The sequence below is a fragment of the Trichosurus vulpecula genome, chromosome 4 (assembly GCF_011100635.1).
Source record: "Trichosurus vulpecula isolate mTriVul1 chromosome 4, mTriVul1.pri, whole genome shotgun sequence".
NCBI lineage: Eukaryota > Metazoa > Chordata > Mammalia > Diprotodontia > Phalangeridae > Trichosurus > Trichosurus vulpecula.
The window spans coordinates 301,251,388-301,271,504 of record NC_050576.1 but is presented as its reverse complement, the minus strand read 5'-3'; the positions used below and the strand labels follow the sequence as shown (position 1 = coordinate 301,271,504).

General features: G+C 38.7%; 1 protein-coding gene across 4 annotated transcripts in view; it reads right to left on the bottom strand.

Annotated features, from left to right (window-relative positions):
• The window catches only part of TRAK2 (trafficking kinesin protein 2), a 77,206-nt gene that overhangs the window by 35,752 nt on the left and 21,337 nt on the right, over positions 1–20,117 (bottom strand). For all 4 annotated transcript variants that reach the window (XM_036753970.1, XM_036753969.1, XM_036753972.1 and 1 more), the window contains 2 exons: positions 13,834–14,157; positions 12,434–12,628 (listed from right to left, as the gene is read on the bottom strand). In XM_036753970.1, the coding sequence (XP_036609865.1) occupies positions 12,434–12,628; positions 13,834–13,924 (286 nt within the window). In that variant the 5' untranslated portion in view covers positions 13,925–14,157. The remainder of the gene's footprint in view (positions 1–12,433; positions 12,629–13,833; positions 14,158–20,117) is intronic.

Here is a 20,117-nt window from a genome sequence, read left to right as displayed (position 1 = left end):
TATACTGAGTATTTTTTTTAATGAATAAACAAATGAATGTTATTATGGATCATTCAACATAAAATATTTTGTTATGTCCATGTCTCTGAGTTCAGTTACAGGCATCTATAACATTACTGAAGTAAATGCAAGGACTATTAAAAGTTTAATGGAAGAAATAGAAATTTCAAAATTCTTACATATTTATTCTAGTAGAGAACATAAAGTATGTAATGTATAAACTGAAGAGCCCATCTGCCTACTTTTTGTACCAAAAAAAGCCTACACTAGAGATGCCTTATGCTTAGAGGCTTGCAGTCAACATAAGAGACTCAACAACTCAGTCCCCTATCTACTACATCAGACAGTTCTAAAGCAGGCAGGAAAATAACAAATCCCTCTAATCCACCCTCTCTTTTCCTTTAACACATGCTGCTAATATAAAGACATGCTCTAGGGATATTTCCAAAAGCATGTAGAACAAAGCTATTAAAATACTGTGGTTAAATAGCTTCAAATTCCATTGCTCAATTCTTTCTGCTAACTATAGATAGAGGACAGCTATCTTCTAAGTACTCTGGGCTTTAAATACAATCAATTTTACTAAATGCCATTTTCCTCGTAGATCTACATATCTTTTTAATTCGAAAAAAGAATAAGCAGTACAGAAATATATCTGGCCCTTGCTGCCAAGTAGTAAGCACTCTAGAAAAGGCCTTAGACATTACTAGGATGAACAAACTAGTAATACTTCCAAGGATCAGTTTGGCAGGTTCCCTGCAGCTAAAACTCATGTATAATTTTCTTAGTGCACTATTTCAGAGGACTCTGTTGCTTATATCTTCATGAAGGAATAGATGATTTCTGTGACTTCCTTGTATCTATGTTAAGAGATCTTCACACATTCTACCTCTATAAGACTGACGAAGTGAAGATCAAGAGGTGGATGGTAAATTAAAGACAATGAATGTTCTCTCCTCTGTACCTTCCCACCCCCATCCTAGCCACCCACCCCCCAAAAGGAGACTCTTCTGCCACATTATCATATTCCACAAAAACGTAAAACCCTCTCCCCATATCACACTAGACACAAACCACATACAAGCCCCCTCACCACGCAAAGTAAAGGCTGCAAGGAGCTCCTCATTATAATTAATGCTATTGTTATCCAGGGCCATCACGTGGGTCTTCATTCATATCCACTGGGTATTCCTAAGGATCCTCCAGGCCAGAGATGCCCGTTGGCATAGTCTTTCTAACCCTCTGTGTCACTTCTCCGGTGTGAACTTAATGTTATGGCCTTCTTTTAGACACACATTCAGAGAGTTGGAAAAAAAGGAGGCGCTTAATGATAACATGGAGGGAAGTTACAGATTTATCAACTTCTATGAACTGGCCCAATGCTTCTTAAGCAATATAGAAGTCAACACTGCCCCACCCTCCCCAGCTCCTGGCACGAACATGGGAAAATTAAAGATAGACAACCCAGGGGCGATGAACCTTACAAAGCTATTAATCTTCCATAGTCATAGGCCTCCCTTCTATATGATCCGTCACACCCTAATGAAAAGCTTGTCTAGTGTTTTAACTGCTTAAACAACATCTGTCCTTTTCTCGCTTTGCCTCTTAAGGAACATGACAATTGAGTCCTCATTCCCTAAAAGAATGATACCATGAAAGGCAGAACTCAGCTGTACTCTTCCCAGTCCTGGACTCTGAGAAACTTTTTGTTGTATTACTAGCAAACTTCTTTTCAATTCTAAAACTTTTCCCCTCAAAATTATTCCAATCTTCTTGAGTTTTTTTGAAGGCTACTTTGTCCCATCACCCTTTTCAGATCATTATCATGATCATTTACCAACCTTCAGCTTGCTTTCCCATCTTGTACTTTACACACAATCTTCCCTTCCATCCCAGCCCCTGCCCTCATCCTTCCATCTCTCCCTCTGCCTCAGTCTTTTTAGACCCATTATTTGTCCTCAATAGATCTATAGCCCTCCCACTCTTGCTCTGGCCCTGCTTTCTTCCCTTCACAGTGCCGAACCTATAACTTCCAAGTTCAACTGTATTTTGTCTTCTGGCCAACTCCCTTAGGCCCCTGTCCCATTACAGTCTCATGCCTCACCCTGGGTTACCCCTGTCTTCTCCACTCTGCTGGAAGTCATGCAACACCAACAACTATGTCCACTACAAATTCATGTCATCTAATCTCATCTGGACTCTTGATGGGGAATAGTAATCACTCCCTCTCCTCTTTCAACACAGGGATTTGTTTCCTATTTTACTGAGAAAACGGAGGCCATCTGCGGTGAGTTCCCTCTCCTGTGGTCCCACACATTAGCCCCACGGCACCTCCCTGCTCAAAACCTTGAATGGCTCCCTTGTAACTCCAGGCTAAAATACAAATGTTATGACTTCGCCTTTAAATAAGCCCAGTTCCAATGTACTTTCTTTTCCAGACTTATTTCACATTTCCCCCTTGTGAAACATTTTATACCATTTTATATCATTTTTAATTTCAACCAGACCCAGAGCCTGAATTAATGAGTAACTGGAAGAATATCCAGGACCTGGGCTTCTTTGTTCTCTAAAGTTTGCTCAGGAAATACCCTTACCTCTGTCAACAAGGCCAGATCAGACTGACCTAGGGACATTCTTACCCCTGTTAGCATTAAAGGATGAGACCCTAACTCCAAGAAAAACTACCTCGCTTAATATTTTACGGGTATATACTATGTTATGGAATGTTAATGAGACACAGAGACGCTGGGCCGTAGTTTTAACTGACCTTTATCAACATTCTTTACAACCCTATTCCATTAAGGGAAATCCTTGTCTTGTGGTTAAACATACATGGGGATCATAAATTTGAGTAATATGCTGAATTGTGATCCTTCTAAAAAAATATAAAACCTGTTCATGTTCTATACAAGTCAGTCAGACTCTCTCTGGCTCAATCCATGATCATGTCTGTCTGCTATGTTTAAAGGGAATGAATGGATAAATAAATAATATGAAATTTTCTATCACCTAGCTCTTTTGTTTCCTTCAACCAAATTTTCAGGCTAAACAGTTACAGTACTGTGAACTTCGGATGGAAATGATGGAAACGGGACAATGCAGCCCAACCTTGCCAATGCTTCAGGCACCATAGGATTCGTTTTTCCTGGAATTTTGGCCTTGACAAGGTCAGGGGTAAGTTGTCTCCATTCCCAGCTTCCAAAAAGGACTCCCACAAATTTGGCTGAAATCCGAAATCCCCTTTAAACTAGCCTTAGGTACAGGGACCATCTCGAGTGAAATCACTCGCTTTGGATTAATCAGGTCCCCTTTGAAAAAAAACAGGGACCATCTCGAGTTAAATTGCTCGCTTTGGATTAATCAGGTCCCCTTTGAAAAAAAACAGGGACCATCTCGAGTTAAATTGCTCGCTTTGGATTAATCAGGTCCCCTTCGGAGAAAAAGAAAAAAAAAGGGGGAAAAAAAGAAAAAAAAAGTAAAAAATGGCTATGGATCAATCAAGAACTAGAATTAGAAGTCCAACCATTCCTCCACTCCCTTCACCCTATTCCTCACACCCTCCCTCCCTTCCTTCCCTTGGAGGCCCTTGATCCGACGGAGAAAAACTGCATTTTGCTGTTACCCCCTCCCCCTCTGCCTCCCAGTAAAGGCTCTGATCCGGAGGCAAGTAACTCTGTTCTGCTACCGTTGCCTTCTCTCTTCCTTCCCTCCCCCTTTCCCCCCTTCTCTCAAGGGCTCTGTTTTTGCCTTCTGCCCTATTACTGTTTCCTTTTGCTTAAAGGCTCTGATTATGGGGAGGATAGATGCATTTTATCCTTACTCCTTGCCTTCCCTTATCTGCCCTAGTCCTCCTCCATCTCCCCTTTCCCCATCCTAAGGGATAGGATATGGAGAGTCAGAAAAATCAGGAACGCCAAGGCTTCGCCAAAGACCACAGAGGTGCTAATAGCCAATATGAAAGCTTCTAATTCTCTCTGTTGTTTAAACTCTGAGCTCAGTCTGTATTTGTTCTGTATTTGTTAATTGTCTGTTATGTGTGTGAGAGTGTGTGCTGTGAAATGTCTATAATTCAGTAAAATCTGAAACAAAGGTAGTCAGAGAGATATCTCTAAGGCTGCAGCTAGGGAAACAGAGACTCTTTTTTTTTTTTTTTTGTAATATCTGGTCTGGCCAGACTGGATTTGCAGAAAAAAAATAGAGCTGAAACATTTTAGCAGATTCGGGGATTGATTATTCATTAAAAGTTTGGAAATTGATTGGTTGGATTTTGGGAGAGAGAACTCCTGAGACTGTAAAATCACTCCAGGAGCTCACTCTTGCTGAAACACCTCCTCCCAATGCTGATCACTTATCATTCCCCACTCCTTCCCCAGAGTTAAGAGGGAATCTTTTCCCTTAGATTTAAGTGCAAAAACTTTTGAAGGAGTGAGCAAAAGGTGAAGTTTACTTGAGTTACAATCATTGAGATCTTTCACCATTGTTGTCCTGTCTCTGACTGAGCCAGGGCAGCAGTAAAAGAGCAGCTAAAACAAACTCCTTTCCTCCCAGATCAGATTAGGAGAAGAGAATGCAGGAGAACTGTAGGGAAAACTTAAATCACCCCTCCCCACCTGGCAAAAGGAGGAGAAGGGCAGGAATTCACAGACTGACAGTATCATGACAGTCCTGTGCCCCTGGGTACCTTTGTAGCCCATCCTTTTTGGCAAAGTTTGGAAATGTCATCCAGGTCCTATACATTTCACCCATTCTGTCCCCAGCAGCTGCAAAACCGCTTTAGGCTCAGTAAATTCTGCAGTTGTGGGGGAAGGGAAAGGTAGATGGATTTGGACTTTGGTTCGGTTCTCTAAACTCTGCCTCCAAGAATTGTCACCACTGGGATACTAGCTTCTGCTCTAGGTAAACTTCATCCTTCTCTGTTCCAATTGCAAAACTGTATTTTAATCTCTGACTTGATTGTAAATCTCCTGATTTGTAAAGGGAAAATAATAATGATGGTTGTTTATATTTTAGACACAACATTATTATCTCTCTGATTTAATGTAATTGTTAACCTTTGAAGTGGTTTTTGAATACCAAAAGTAGTAAGTTGAAAACTTTCTATATGTGATAATCTGGAAATGCAATTGATGTCATCTGAAATTTATTGTTTCTGTATTTCTAAAATTGCATTGTATTTCTAAAATTCTCTTAGATTGTGAAAATTGAGAAAACCATTGTGTGGTAAGAAATGATATTGTAGCAATTTTCATCTGATTTTGATACATGTGAATTGGGTTTTTAAAGGGATGTGATAAAATCTGGAACTGTTATATTTGGTTATAACAAGAAATAATTAATAATACTGATATTTAACCATAAGAACAGACTTACCATGTGAAAACTTTTCTATTATGAGAATATATGTGGTGATTTAAAGTTATAGTTTCAAATGATGCGATGAAAGATTCTCTGTGCAAGGAGATTTAGAAATGTGTTCACCTAAATTGATAAATGGGTTGTTTCAAGTTTTACAATGCATAATTATGTTTAGGGCATTGTTACATTTCTAAATTGTGTATTTGGCAAACAGATGTATCAGCAATATTGAAAAAAATGTGATTTTATAAATAATAATCTTTTCTTTTACAGTGCTAAGAGTATTGGACCTTAGAAACAAAAATGTTACCACTAGTGATTATGAATTCAGATTTGATTTGCTCATCCAACTAAGTTATAGTCACCTGTTAATTAATAGATTCTATTTCAAGTTTTAATTACATGATAATTGCTTGTGGTGTACTTATATTTCTAAATTTGTTGTTATGCAAATTGATTAACATTGCATTACCTATATTGATAGAGAAAAAACAATTTCTCTTATAATCTAGATGTTGTTAGATTTAGAACTGTACTTAATTAAGAAACTGAGGTTGTTAACTGAAACAAGGACTTTTGGAACTATTTAGCCATGAATTCTTATCCATCTTGTGTAAAGCTTTCTGTGTAGAGGAATTCCTATGAAGTAAGTTTTTAAAATCCTGGTTAACTCTGTTGTTGTGATAAGGCTAATTTAATTGGGTATGCAATTATAGACATTAAGTGTCCTCCACATTACATTTTTGACTAAGGAACTTTGTGATATCTAGGAATTCTGTATAAATACTTTAAGAATGAGGACATTTTCCACCAACTTAGTTAATGAATTCCAGTGTTTAAGGGTTAATTTGCTTTAAGGAGAAAGAAGGAGATATCTATCATTTTAAAACCTTCTAAATAATTTTCTTCAGAAAAGTTTAGTGAGCATTCCTTTTAACATCAGGATAAATTTTAAATTGTTTTTAAGGATGGGAGATAATTCTAGAAATGTTTTGAAAAATGTTTTTGTGATTTTAAGCAAGAGCTGGAGCTTACCAATGTGTATAAGATTTAATTCCTAAAGTGTCCCTTTCCTCCAGAATGAGTAAACAGGGGACATAAATCCATCAACCTGTGAGGCTGGTCATTAACCTCTTTGCTTTGTTTAAGCTGGAATGGATTCCAGTATAGACAGTTATGTCAGTAAAAAGTACTAATTTATAAGCTATTTTGTCTTATGGTTGAAATGTAAAGGAAGGCTGAATAATGGGTTTGAAAGATTTGGAAAGGTAAATAAAGGTTTGATTGGACATACGAAAGGCAAAAAGTTTGGGGACAAATGGGAGTTAGCTAAGCCTCTCCCGTCCTGAGAGAATACTAGTTTCAGATGGTTTAAGTAAGTTGAGAATGAGTGTGAGAAAGTATTTAGAAGATGGAAAAGATATGTAGCTTGATTTGATAATTATTAGTTCAATGAAATTTGGGACAATCCTATCTGAAGGATATTTATTTGCTTTTAAGATTTTATGGGACTACAATTTAATATTGTTTTAAGCTCTGATTACAGGGATAGGTCACATGAAGAATGGCAGGCATTACAGACTAAGAACTTCTAAAGGGATGTCTGTGCCTGGGAAAGTTTTGAAGACAACCTTGGACACAGCCTAGGTAGGATCTTCCTGACTCTATTTCCCAAATCTGCTATTTCTTTTCTGGAAAGGAAAATCCCCACCTGACTACTCCTAAGCCCTGCTTTCAGCACCTAGTGACTATATGATTGGCTATCAGATATGACTCATGCCTGGAATCAAACAGAGCTAAGGAAGTTCTTTCCTTCCGTTAAGATATATGACATTGTCCCTCTTTTCTTTCATAGCAAATTTATATTACCAAGAACTTTTGTAAGCACAATGCTAAATCTATTAGGTAATAGATGAATATTGGAATATTTCTGAGTTATTATAATGGGATGCAGGAATGAATAGCTTACAATTTTAACCTATGTTCATGGCCAAATAAAGATTAAAATAATATAGAGATAACATCCTCCAAAAGGAGGAAATGATTAGACAAATTAATAAGACAAAGACATAATGTGATAGAATGTCTGATTAAATAGGAAAGCAAATTTTTGAGGAAAATAACAGGATCAGATTGATTCCCCTAAGAATTATATACAGATGTGTATGATTGGCTCCAAAATTAATCAATCATGGGAATTCAAGCTAATATAAGTGTTTAGGTAATAAGATCTTAAATTTGAATGTTAGCACAAGAAAATTGTATAAGATAGTAGTACAAGGGAAATTATATCTCCTTTATAAAGTATCTGTCTGATAATTTTGAAAGGAAGATGAGTTCAATTTTATGGTTGGACCTTCACATTTTAAAGGATTCTTATACCAGGTACAAAATTTAGGTAAGGATAGGAACAGCAGATGACATATAAACTGAAATACTCAGAAGTTTCAAAAAAAAAAAAAAGAGAACCAAATTTAAGTGATTGTACTAAGTTATATTAAGTAAGAATTATCTGAGAATTTCTAGATCTGAACCAGAGAAGCAGAACTCTCTTTTACTATCTAGGGACCAGATAACTACAATCAGGCACCTGGGATTCAAGAAAAAAAGTGCTGCTTTAAGTGGACATTGGAAATATGTAACTGGGATTTAAAGTTACTTTGCATACAAATTGTGCAATTAATTGCTGGAATTAAATCAGAAACATTTTAAGCTTTGTTAAGAATGGCTTGTGGGTTATTTTGTAAATGCCATCAAAGAGACATGACATGACTAAGGTTTATGATGTTCAACATTGTTAATAACGATTGCATTACTTTGTATGTTTCATGTTTAAGTTTTCTTGGTTATCTAATGTGTAAATGTAAAACATGTGACATGCAAATTTCCCCCTCTCAATACCAATCTATTGTGAGCCATCTAAGTGGTTTGGTCTGTACCTGACTCAATGTAATTGTGCAGTTTTGTGAATTATGAGAACTTTATTGTATTTGTTTAAACTCAGCTCTGTGTGGCTGGGATATTGAACCATTCATTTCACTGTCTGAACTTACCCCTGCATGGCTGGGACCTATGTTGTGCTGTTTTTCTCTCAATTATTAAATCATATGTGTTCTGGGAGCTCCTGTCAGGTCTGACTACTTCTACAGCTGCCAACGTGTGGATATGGACTCTTTGATCCTTCTATCACATCTGAGGACTGCCCCTGCTCCCGAGTGGACATGTGAGCCCATATGGGAGACCTTGCCCTCCAGTTTCAAAGAGCCTGAAGGGGACAGTATCAGACGCAGGCAGCCCCTCCCAAGAGTCCAGACTGGAACCTGAACGAAGAACTGCTCTTTCCCTTCCTGAGTCCCTTAAATTCCCAAGACTGTTTGCCTATGTCTTTGGTATCTTTAGCCATTATGCTCCCAATCCTGATCCCCTTTGCAATATGCTCCCTCTGCTAGTTTACAATTACTGCCCATCTCTGGGGATGTCCAAACACAGAAAGAAAAAAAAAACCTGAATCCACCTAGATAAGGATTTTTAGAACTTCACCCCTGAGGAAGATAGAGGTTTTTCCACACCTTAATTGGTCTTCAGGTGAAACTTCCAGTTTGCCTTTGACCAAAAGGAGGAAATGTGAAACATTTTATACCATTTTATATCATTTTTAATTTCAACCAGACCCAGAGCCTGAATTAATGAGTAACTGGAAGAATATCCAGGACCTGGGCTTCTTTGTTCTCTAAAGTTTGCTCAGGAAATACCCTTACCTCTGTCAACAAGGCCAGATCAGACTGACCTAGGGACATTCTTACCCCTGTTAGCATTAAAGGATGAGACCCTAACTCCAAGAAAAACAACCTTGCTTAATATTCTACAGGTATATACTATGTTATGGAATGTTAATGAGACACAGGGACGCTGGGCCGTAGTTTTAACTGACCTTTGTCAACATTCTTTACAACCCTATTCCATTAAGGGAAATCCTTGTCCTGTGGTTAAACATACATGGGGATCATAAATTTGAGTAACATGCTGAATTGTGATTCTTCTAAAAAAATATAAAACCTGTTCATATTCTATACAAGTCAGTCAGACTCTCTCTGGCTCAATCCATGATCATGTCTGTCTGCTATGTTTAAAGAGAATGAATGGATAAATAAATAATATGAAATTTTCTATCACCTAGCTCTTTTGTTTCCTTCAACCAAATTTTCAGGTTTAACACCCTCTATGCTCTCTATGTTCCAGCTAAATGGAACTACCAGCTGTTCCCTGAGGAGAGCATTCTATCTTTTACCTCTGTGCCATCACATAAACACCCTAGGCCTGAAATGGGATCCCTCCTCCTCCTCCTCCTCTCCTTTCTTCTTCAAAGCTCAGCTTTACAGAGCTTTTCCTGATCTCCCCCAAGTTCCTCCCCCTATTGTACATGTTTTCTCCCTACTCGAGTTACCTTGTATTTGCCTCCCTCCTCCCGCTCCCAGGATGGATGAACATTCCTGATGGAAGGCGACAAACCAAAATGAATACAAATTAAATGAGTATACATGTAAGAATCACAGGTATGAGAATCAAAAACAACCAATTCAGCTCCTAGGCCCTAACTGCCAGCCTGGTCTTCAACACTGGAAGTGATGGCTTCCATGGAGGTCAGAGTCAGATTTCTTCCTCCCAGTCCCAAATCACCAAATGATATTTATATCCCAGCATCGATCTCTACTCCCTTTCCCAAACCTCTCCAGGCCCATTAGATCTTACACAGTCTCTCTCCCTCCCTCTCTCCCTCTCAGGGGCACACAGCACAAAGCTTTCATAGGAACTCATCTCATTCTGCCTCAATGAGCCCCTTTCCCTTGTTATATAAAAACCTTTGGCCTCCAGTGGTTCTTCCTTCCCTGGAATTAGTAATCTATGTTTCTGTACAAGCCAGTAAGAGGAGGGGGTAGCAGGAATAAGAGAAATGGGGTTTCCAGGAACTTTTTTCATGGGACCCCACATACAACACCAGCTTCTCTTTTGCATCGACTTGGACCTGACTAAGTGTGCCTTTGGCACACATAGCTCTTCTGGAGGCCTTCTACAAGTCTTCAAAGGAAGCTGGGTCACTGATAAGCTCTTGGTGGGGCTGGGGTCACTCTACTGAGGGTTGCTATGTGGGGAGTGGTGAGGAGGGGACTGCCACTGGGGTCCAGAAGTAGTCTCTGCTTCCTTTGGCTACGCTTCAGTTTGCGTCTTCATCGCCGCTGCTACAGCAACACCCTAGGGCCAGGGCTAGCTCTGGGGACTCAAACTGAGGAAGTCCGTGTCTGACTTCCCTACCACACAGGTCATAATGATGGTCCATGTGTTTCCACCAGTCTCTACTCTTGCCACAGATGGGCTTTGCAGCTCATCTATTTTCTTGCAGTTGCTTAGCACAGGAACACAGCTCTAGAGAGCCCTTAGAGGCCATCTAGTTTGATCCCCATTTTACAGGTAAGGAAACTGAGGCCTGAGAAGGCTAAGAGATTTACCGAAGGACACACAGGTAGTTAGGAGATAGCTAGGTGATGATGGAGTGCTCAGAGTGCTGAACTTGTAGGTAGGAAAACCTGAGTGTGAATCCTGACTTGGACACTCACTAGCTGTGTGACCCTGGGCAAGTCACAAGTACTATGTTCCTTAGTTTCTTCATTTGAAAAATAGGAATAACACCTACCAACAAGGTTGTTGTGGGAACTAGAAACAATAATACATCAAAGCACTATGCAAACCTTAAAGGACTCTGTGTTGGTTACCATTTAATTATTAGAATTGGAGGTGGGATTTGAATCCAGGCCCACAAACGCCACAGCCAGTGGTCTTTCCACTGTACCACACCAAGTGCCTCCCAGTGAACTGTCTCTAGATACACAGGAGAAAAGAAGCCCACTGGAGACAAGGCCTTTGTCCTTTGTGTCTCCGTATCCTGCCCCCCGCCCCCCCAAGTATTTGCTGATTCCAGTATAGGGTCTTATTGTCGAATTGAACTGTCTGTTGGCCACACCTGTTGCTGGGATGGGGGCTCCTGAGCAAGGGCTACCTATTTATAGTAGCCTTCCCTCCTTTTCTCTTGCGACAAGGTCAATTTGCTCAATTGCCTTTGATTGGGAACTGATTAGCTTCCTCCTAAAGCCCCAAAGCAAAGACAAGCTGCCCAAAGCAGTGGTCTGAGAGAGGGTCTCCAACACAACCAACTGCTGTCCAATCAATACCTATTCCTCCCTCTTCTCTCCAACTGACCAGGTTTTAGAAACCTCCCCCTAGGTTGCTGCTTATCTGCCATTCCTCCCATATTGATCTCTGAAATCCTATTTTACCATAATTGCTAAAACAACAATATAAAAAAATAACTGGATATTAAAAAGCATCCTGACTTTGATTAAAAAATTTTGGTTTGAGTCAGGTATCAGATATGACAAGATGCCCATTTATGGGAATCACTGTCCTACATGAAATTCAGGATACTAGGGCTGATAGCATCCTATCAGAGCAAGTGTGGTTTAGCATATCTTCCAGATACTCCCTATGTCTTCCTACGTAGGATGGTTTGGATTAAAACAGAATAAATTTGTATTCATTTTTCTTTGGCACTACTCTAACAGCTGTGCCTCTACACCAAAATTCTTCATGACTTTCTGTGGTAGTGTTCTGTAGGGATAGTGAAACTGAGAATACCAGTGTAGGGGGGGGCATTAAATGTGGGGACTGGCAGGTCATCTTGCTTGAAATATTACAAGTAAGAAACAATAAGTTCCCTTCACTTCCATTCCACTCAATCTAGAAGGAAATCAGGAACATGAGATGGAAATGAAAAGGGAGGGAAAACCAGCCCTCCCTGCCCTATATATTCAAAATGACCTGGGCTTTCTGGAACCAAACTTTAATGTTTCAAATGATAACATTTTCTACCTGTTAATCTGGGGTCACGCTGGGCAATCAAATTTCTGTATGCTTAAAAAAACCATTATCATATAATACATATGATACATATAATACATACATACATATCTATAACACATACACAATGAGTATATCCTTACGAAGTTTCTAAATATATGATACTCACTCATATAACGGAAAGTCTCTTCAGCAAGTACTGGAGAGATGGCATCAGAGTCATGTTGATTTTGATGCGGAGACTGAGTCCAGTCTTGATTCTCATATAAGAAGAGGGAATCCACTCGTAGCTTGTACTGGGGAAGCTGTTCTTCTAGCAGGCTCACCAACTCAACTTCAGGGAGATCCTCATTGGAGCAAACATCTTGTGAAAAAAGATACCATGTAAATCTGATGTATTTTCATATTATGCTCCAGAGAAAAATGGAGTAATCATTTCTGATGAAGGGCAGTGTAGCACTGTGGATGGAAATAGCCTCGGGAAGTCAGGAAGGCCTGGTTTCAAGTGCCATATCTGACACACACTGGCTGGGCATGTCAGCTAACTACCCTTTAAGACTATATGTTGCAGAGAAGATGTAAACGGCCCTGAGAGTTTCCTCAAAGGGAGTTCTCTACACCAATGAGATCACAAGTAGAAACAGCCCACCCCCACCCCATGACGAGATAAATTGCATTCACGGTAGAACTATAAAGCTTTCTCTAGGTTACTTTGACTCTGGGATGTGGATTTAAGGGCCAATGACTCCTTCTTCATCTTTATGTCTAGTATTCCTTGGGAGGATAAAATAAAACATATTCAAAGTCCATGGCAAGGAATAATCCCAAACTTAAGGAAAACTATTAAATTGATAAGAATGTTAAGCTACTCATGCCTAAGCTTAAATTAACCCCAAGATGTAATAAAAATGTTAAACACAACTTGTGTTTAATTCCTGCCACATTTTGACTATCAAGTTTCAATTTTTCTCCTCACCTACAGAGGCTAATATTATCAAAGACATAAATAGTTCACAATTTTTTTAAAAACTCCAGTCCATCCTTAAGCCTTAATTATATTTAACATCATATTTAATATTATTTTATAATATTATAAATAATATAATAACATTTAACATTATTAATTAAATAATATTATTATTTAATAATATTTCTTTAAGGTGGGTAAGGTGGGTAACCTGAAGTGCAAACGAGACCTATCAGTCAAATTCCCCTACAAGTAATCTCCATGAGATCGTCCAGTTTGCTGCTGTTTTGTTGTTGATACGGAAATGCATCAAAAACTGCTTGAGATAAATTTGTCACACAGGTTTTTCACTGCAATGTATGTTTAACAGAATTTGACGCATACTTGTGCGTAGCTCACTATATAGCTTGGGAGAGGTTAGCAAGTGCTTCATAAATGATAATGAACAAATGCTGCATTTGTTTAAAACTGATGCCATTTCTTGGCCATTTCCTTCTGATGTGTATAATTGAAAAGGACTGTGAGGACTCACCAGTGTTTGAAGGTATAAAAAGGAATTTTACCCATTAGGGTCGAGCTAGAATTTAAACAGATCAACTTACCAGTGATGCTCTCTGAGTCTCTGTGATTGCTATTCATGAGGTTTTCTTCATGTGTCAGTGAATCAGAGATGGCATTCCAAGGCAGTGTCATCCACGGTCCTTTTTTGGTGTTAGTAGAGCACAACTATTTCGTTTTGAGTCAGAGAAGAAAGCCATCAAACCATCCAGGAAAGAAAGTGTTCTAGTGACCTTATCTCTACACCCACAGGTCAGATAGGTCAGATCACAACTTTTAAAAAGCTGGATGCTTCTAAATGGTCAAATGCTACATCTGTTGCACTTTACACAGTCTCTTGTGGCTATATCTCTCGTGCCAGCCATTACCTAAAACCAAACATATGTTAAAGATGTCATTTGTAAAACAAATGGATCTGGTCATTTTATCTTGGCAAGTCAGATCAAATCAAGATGCTGGTTGGGTGAATAAGAGGAATCAGAGCAAGGAAAGGTCCCTATAAAACAGAGGTGTCAATGTCACTGTAGTGAAGTTAGACCAGATTAGAATCTAATTGGGAAATGTTTAACGACAGAAATAAAAACACCACACAATGTTCATTTGTGGTTTTTTAAAGTCAACATGCTGCCTGCAAGGCTCCTTTTCTATATGAGTTTGACACTAGTGCTATAGATAAATCTGCCTGACTCAATGGTCAGTCAAGAAATCTAGGACAACGGTGTAGGGAGTCCTTCCTGACTAGTAGGAAGGACTATTATGTTGTATAAATTTATTTCAACTGACTCTCCCTTTCAGCATTAAAGATATTATTGTTAAAACAACATTAGTTGGGATAGCCACATATGAAGTATGTCTATAGATTAAAAAAAAATGTCACAAGAGTGGTACCAACACATCTAACATGGTAACAGGTGAACAGTAAAGGCATACTGGGAGGTAGCATTTTGGCTGGGTCTTGGTGGATAAAGGTGAAAACTACTGATTAGGGTGGGAGAAGGGATGTTAACAAGTTCTAGACAGACAAAACAGCATAAACAATAGTACTGAAGGAAGGCACAATGTGTCTGGGACTTCAAATTAATCAGACTGAGTGTGATGTAGGTTATGTATTGGGGAAAGAAAGGCTGCAATGGGAGGCTGGGGCCAGATTATAAAATGCCAGGATAAGGAGTTTCATTTCATATATGTAGAAGTGTAAACAGGGAGAAGATATGATTTAAAAAGTGCTTTCAAAAGATTAGTTTGATGTAGATGATACAATTTTAACTAAATATTAATCTGAATTTCCCAACTGTTAAATGGTCAAAGGATATGAATAGGCAGTTTTCAGATGAAGCAATCAAAGCTATCTTTAATTATACGAAAAAATGCTGTAAATCACAATTGCAAAAGACAAATTAAAACAATTCTGAGGTACCACTTCACACCTATCAGAAATGACAAATGCTAGAGGTAATGAGGGAAAAATACGTACACTAATGAACTGCTGGTGGACAAGTAATTTGGTCCAATCTCTATGGAGACCAATTTGGAACTAGGCCCCACGGGCTATAAACTATGCATTATGCATACCCTTTCATTCAACAATACTCAAAAAGATTTTTTTTTAAAAAAGGGAAAAGGAGATATTTGAACAAAAATAGTTATAGCAGCTCTTTTTGTAGTAGCAAAGAATTGGAAATTGAGGAAATGACCATCAATTTGGGGAATGGCTGTGGTGTATGATTGTAATAGAACATGATTGTGCTATAAGAAAAGACAAGAAAACTGACCGATTTCAGAAAAACCTGGAAAGACTTACAGGAACTGATAAAGAGTGAAGGAAGCAGAATCAGGAGAACACTGTTCACAGCAACACCAATATTATATGATGATCAATTGTGAACACTTAGCTATTCTCAGCAATACAATGACCCAAGACAATTCCAAAGGACTCATGATGAAAAATGCTATCCACCTCCAGAGAAAGAACTTATGGAGTCTGAATGAAGATTGAAGCAGACTATTTTTCACTTTTTCCCCTTCTTTTCATAACATGACTAATATGGAAATGTTTTGTATGGTTGCACATGTATAACCTATATCAAACTGCTTAGTGTCTCAGGGAAGGGGAAGAAGAAAATTTGGAACTCAAATTTTTTTAAATAAATGTTAAAATTGTCTTTATATGTAAGGAAAAAAATAAATATTTAAAAAAATTTTTAAAAAATTAATCAAAGAAAGGTTATTCAAGAAATAGAGGGACCTCTGATGTCAATGGAAAGATGATAACGGACAATTAAAAAAAAAAGACAAACTTCTTTACTATTTTACCTTTGTTTTCTCTCCCCAGAAGAATGGTCTTCTGACTAGAAAGTCAGAAAGCATTTCCTTACTCATCGAGTAGAAGAGATTACTTAGCTGCCCCCAATGAGTGCAGGCTACCTGCCTTGGATGAAGTACGTCCCAGAGTATGAGAAACTTTCAATTTCAGGTTAATAAATTCAGATTAGTGTCCTGTCCAGTGTTCCAGGAAAGGGTTGGACTCCTTCACTCTGTCTCTGGAGGGTGCTCCCTCTGAAACAGATAAGGATCTGATTTCCTGCCACCTGGTGGACTGAGTCTCATAAAGAAGGGTGAGGAGACATTGTATAAGCAATGCCCTCAGCAGTGATGCCAACACAGAGGAGTACTGTCAGGGAGTACAAAGAGCGATAAACCTCAAATCAGCAGGCCCGGGGTCTCCTACTTGCTAGCTCTAAGTCTCCATTTTCTCATTACTAGGCAGCTGAGTGGTGCCACTCTTATTCGCAGAGCTCTGGGCCTGGAGTCAGGAAGACCCGAGTTCACACTGATCTGTGACACTTACTAGCTGTGTGACCCTGGACAAGTCCCTTCATCTCTGCCTGCTGCTGTAAAATGGGGATAATAATAGCGCCTAATTCCCAGGGTGGCTGTGAAGAGAAAATGAGATATGAAGCCCTATAAAGTGTTATGCCAATGCTAACTATTTTTAGTCCTAGTCGCCTTGTTAGGGTTGTTGTGAGGAAAGAGCTGATGATACAATGCTCTGGAAGAGGTGGGACAGAATGGATGAGAGCCTAGGGAGAGAGCTGGCAGGGAGATGGAGCAAGCACATGTTCGATTCCATAAACAGAGGAATCTCTTCAAACAGGTAGCTACTGTGCTTGGTGCTGGAGACAAAGACAAAAGTGAAAGTTCTTGATCTCACAAGGTTTATATCGTATTGGAGATGGATGAAATACAATATTTACCCGTACAAATAAATATGAAGTAATTGCTAGAGGGAGAGAGTGTTCTTCTTTGGAGAAAAGTAGGGTAAAGATGCACATAAATTTTGTGAGAAGGATGTGGTGACAAGGATGTGTACGGGAAAGGCTAGATAACCTGAACTAGAAGACCTTTATATGGTCAGATAGAAAAGAGGTAATTTTCTAGGAGGAAGGAAAGTTAGGCTGGGCCTGAGAGACTTGAACAGAATAAGAAGCACAGATGGAATTCATGAGAATAAAAAAAGTAGGGGTGTTCTTCCACCAAACACAGGCATTGTCTCCAAACATGTGTGTGACCTAAAGTTTTTATGGAAGAGAAGCCACCACTGGCAGGACATGCTCACTGAGACATAAAGGATTCAGAGTCCTTTTGGTCATCCAGACTAAGGTTAAGGGCATATTAACTGGCCCACTGGGAATTGCGTCCACATCCTCAGCTCGGCCTAAATGCTCTAAGGAAGTGATCTAATCAGACACAAGCACTGCTTATGAAACATGCAACATTCCTTACCCCATCCCACCCCCCCGCATTGTCCCCCCACCCCCCACCCCCTTCCATGGATGGAACTCAGCTCTGGGGCTAGGTTGTATCCCAGATGATTATCATCTCATGAAAGAAGAAAAAAAGGATTGATAAATCGTAACCTAATCTTTTTCTCTAGCTGTCCCAGAGACAATAGCTCTACAGAACACTCTCTGCCTTTATTTCTAAGTGCATGAATTCAGTGATTGACATAAAAAGTAACTGAAACTGCTTTGTAAATCATAAGAACAAACCACAAATGTGTGGGAGAGTCATATATGGGATATAGTAAAGCTCCAGTACTAAGGAAGCACTAAAATGCTTACTAAATAGAGTTGATTCAGAGCTTTCAGATAAAACTATCTGTGTGGACCTAAATTTTCTAAATTAGTTTTTAAAGGGCTCAGGTGGTTTCTAGGAGCAATCAATCTAAAATATATATGTGCCTATTATGTGCAAAGGAATATATTCAGTAAAAAAACCCCTGTATTATGCAATTACCATTCATAATGAAGCCTATGGTCTTGTGAATTCTAATTTATTTATTTGTTGCCAATGAAAACAGCAATTAAATGAAAAAAAAACCTTAATTACTTAAAATTCCAGCTTTACACCCCCTTTTGTTTTGCTTATACTTTCCAAATTCATAGGTGGATTAAATAAGGCAGAAACTGGTTTTCATTCAAACAACATTTATTAAGTGTCCACTATGTGTAAGACTGTATAGGCACTGAAGGAGGTTGTCCTTCATATGCAAAGAGGACCAAAATGACATCACTACCTCAGGGTCACTGCACAATCTGCCTGTGGCCGATCAGACCAATACCAGGAACAAGTGTAAATCAGACATGATTCTTGTCCTCAAAGAGATTACAATAGGATTAAATAGGTTTTTATATGCTGGCTCAAGAGCCTAACCACCATTTGTAACACTTCCATTGGGCAAATGCTTTCTTAGTTTTGAATGACTAGCAGGATTTGGAACTGGAGGACTAGGGTTCAGATTCTGGCTCTTCCAATTACTACCTGTGTGACTTGGGCCAAGTCATTTGCCTTTTTGGACTTCAGTGCTGTATTTGTAAAATATAAGAGTGAAACCAGATAATCACAGAAGTCCTTTCCAACTCAAAATCTATTCTACAGTAGGATCATAGAACTTCCATTGGAAGAATTTCAATCGGAGGCTATTTAGGTTAACTTCTACTGAAAGAACATGAGTCTTCTCCAAAACATCCCTGCCAAAAACAAAACAAAACAAAACCCCATCCACCTTATGCTAAAAACTCACTCCCTAATAAATACTTTTTGATATAGATTGTGTAAATATTATCCTTTCATCTTATGAGTGAGGAAACAAACTCAGAGAGTTTAAGTGAATCATTCAAGATCACATAGCTAATAAGTATTAAAGTTAAGACTGAAGCTTAGATCTCATTCTTCACATCACTCCTGATTGCCTTTATAAGGCAGGAGGGAGAGAAGGGAGAGTTGGAAGTCAAAGCAGAGAAGGGAGGATATGAAAGTCTCAAAACAAAATTTAGAAACCTATTTCTAGAAATCAGTACTTTAAAAATTCAGATTTATAAAAAGCATAGGAAAAATTTCAGATAGTCCATAATTAAGACAAAAGGTTTTTTAAAGTAAAGCTATAGGTTTTCCATCATAGAACCAATTTTTCATCTTCTTTCAGTCTTTATCATTTAATTGACAGAAAAAGAGCAGCCCACATACAAAAGGGACCTTAGAGGTCACCTAATGTAATCCTCTCATTTTACAGATGAGAAAACTGAGGCCCACGGAGGTTAAGTGACTTGACCAATGTCACCTAAGTAAAAAGAGGCAGAACTGGAATTTGAGCCCAGATCTTCTTAGTGCAAATCCAGTAATCTTTCTACCTCACTGGTTTACTTTCCACAAACTCTCGTTTGAGTCCAACAGCAATCATAAGAACATGAAACTGTATTTCATGTTTACTTGGAGTTTCCCAGTCTCGTACTTCCCATTAAGAAGTTACAGTAAGCCAACATTTTCACAGGGTAATACTTCAGATGCACCAAAAAGGGCTCAGAATGTAAACTCATTTACAAAACTATATGGAGGATGACTGTGGAATATTATAAGCAGTATCATTTCATAAAATAGCTTAAAGCCTGAGGGAAAACCCAGTTTAAAAAAAGTTTGGTGAGAGACTCAACTCATCCCGAGGGTATTTAAGGATGAACTGGGAAAGACAACAAAACAGACGGAAAAGTTTGCAAAGATTTCTATAATAAACTTATCTTCACCATCAAGAACAGGACAGCCTTTGGTTTGGCCTACATATGCCCTACACATGGATTCTAACAACATAGTCCTAAATCACAGAATCAACCTATCAATCAATATTTATTAAGTCACTATTTGCTAGGCACTGTGCTAAGCCCTTGGGGACACAAAGAGGAAAAGGATAGGCCCTGCCTTCAAAGGGCTTATGATCTGATGGGCAGACAACAGGCAAACAAATATGTACGAAGCAGGCTAAATATAGGATGCA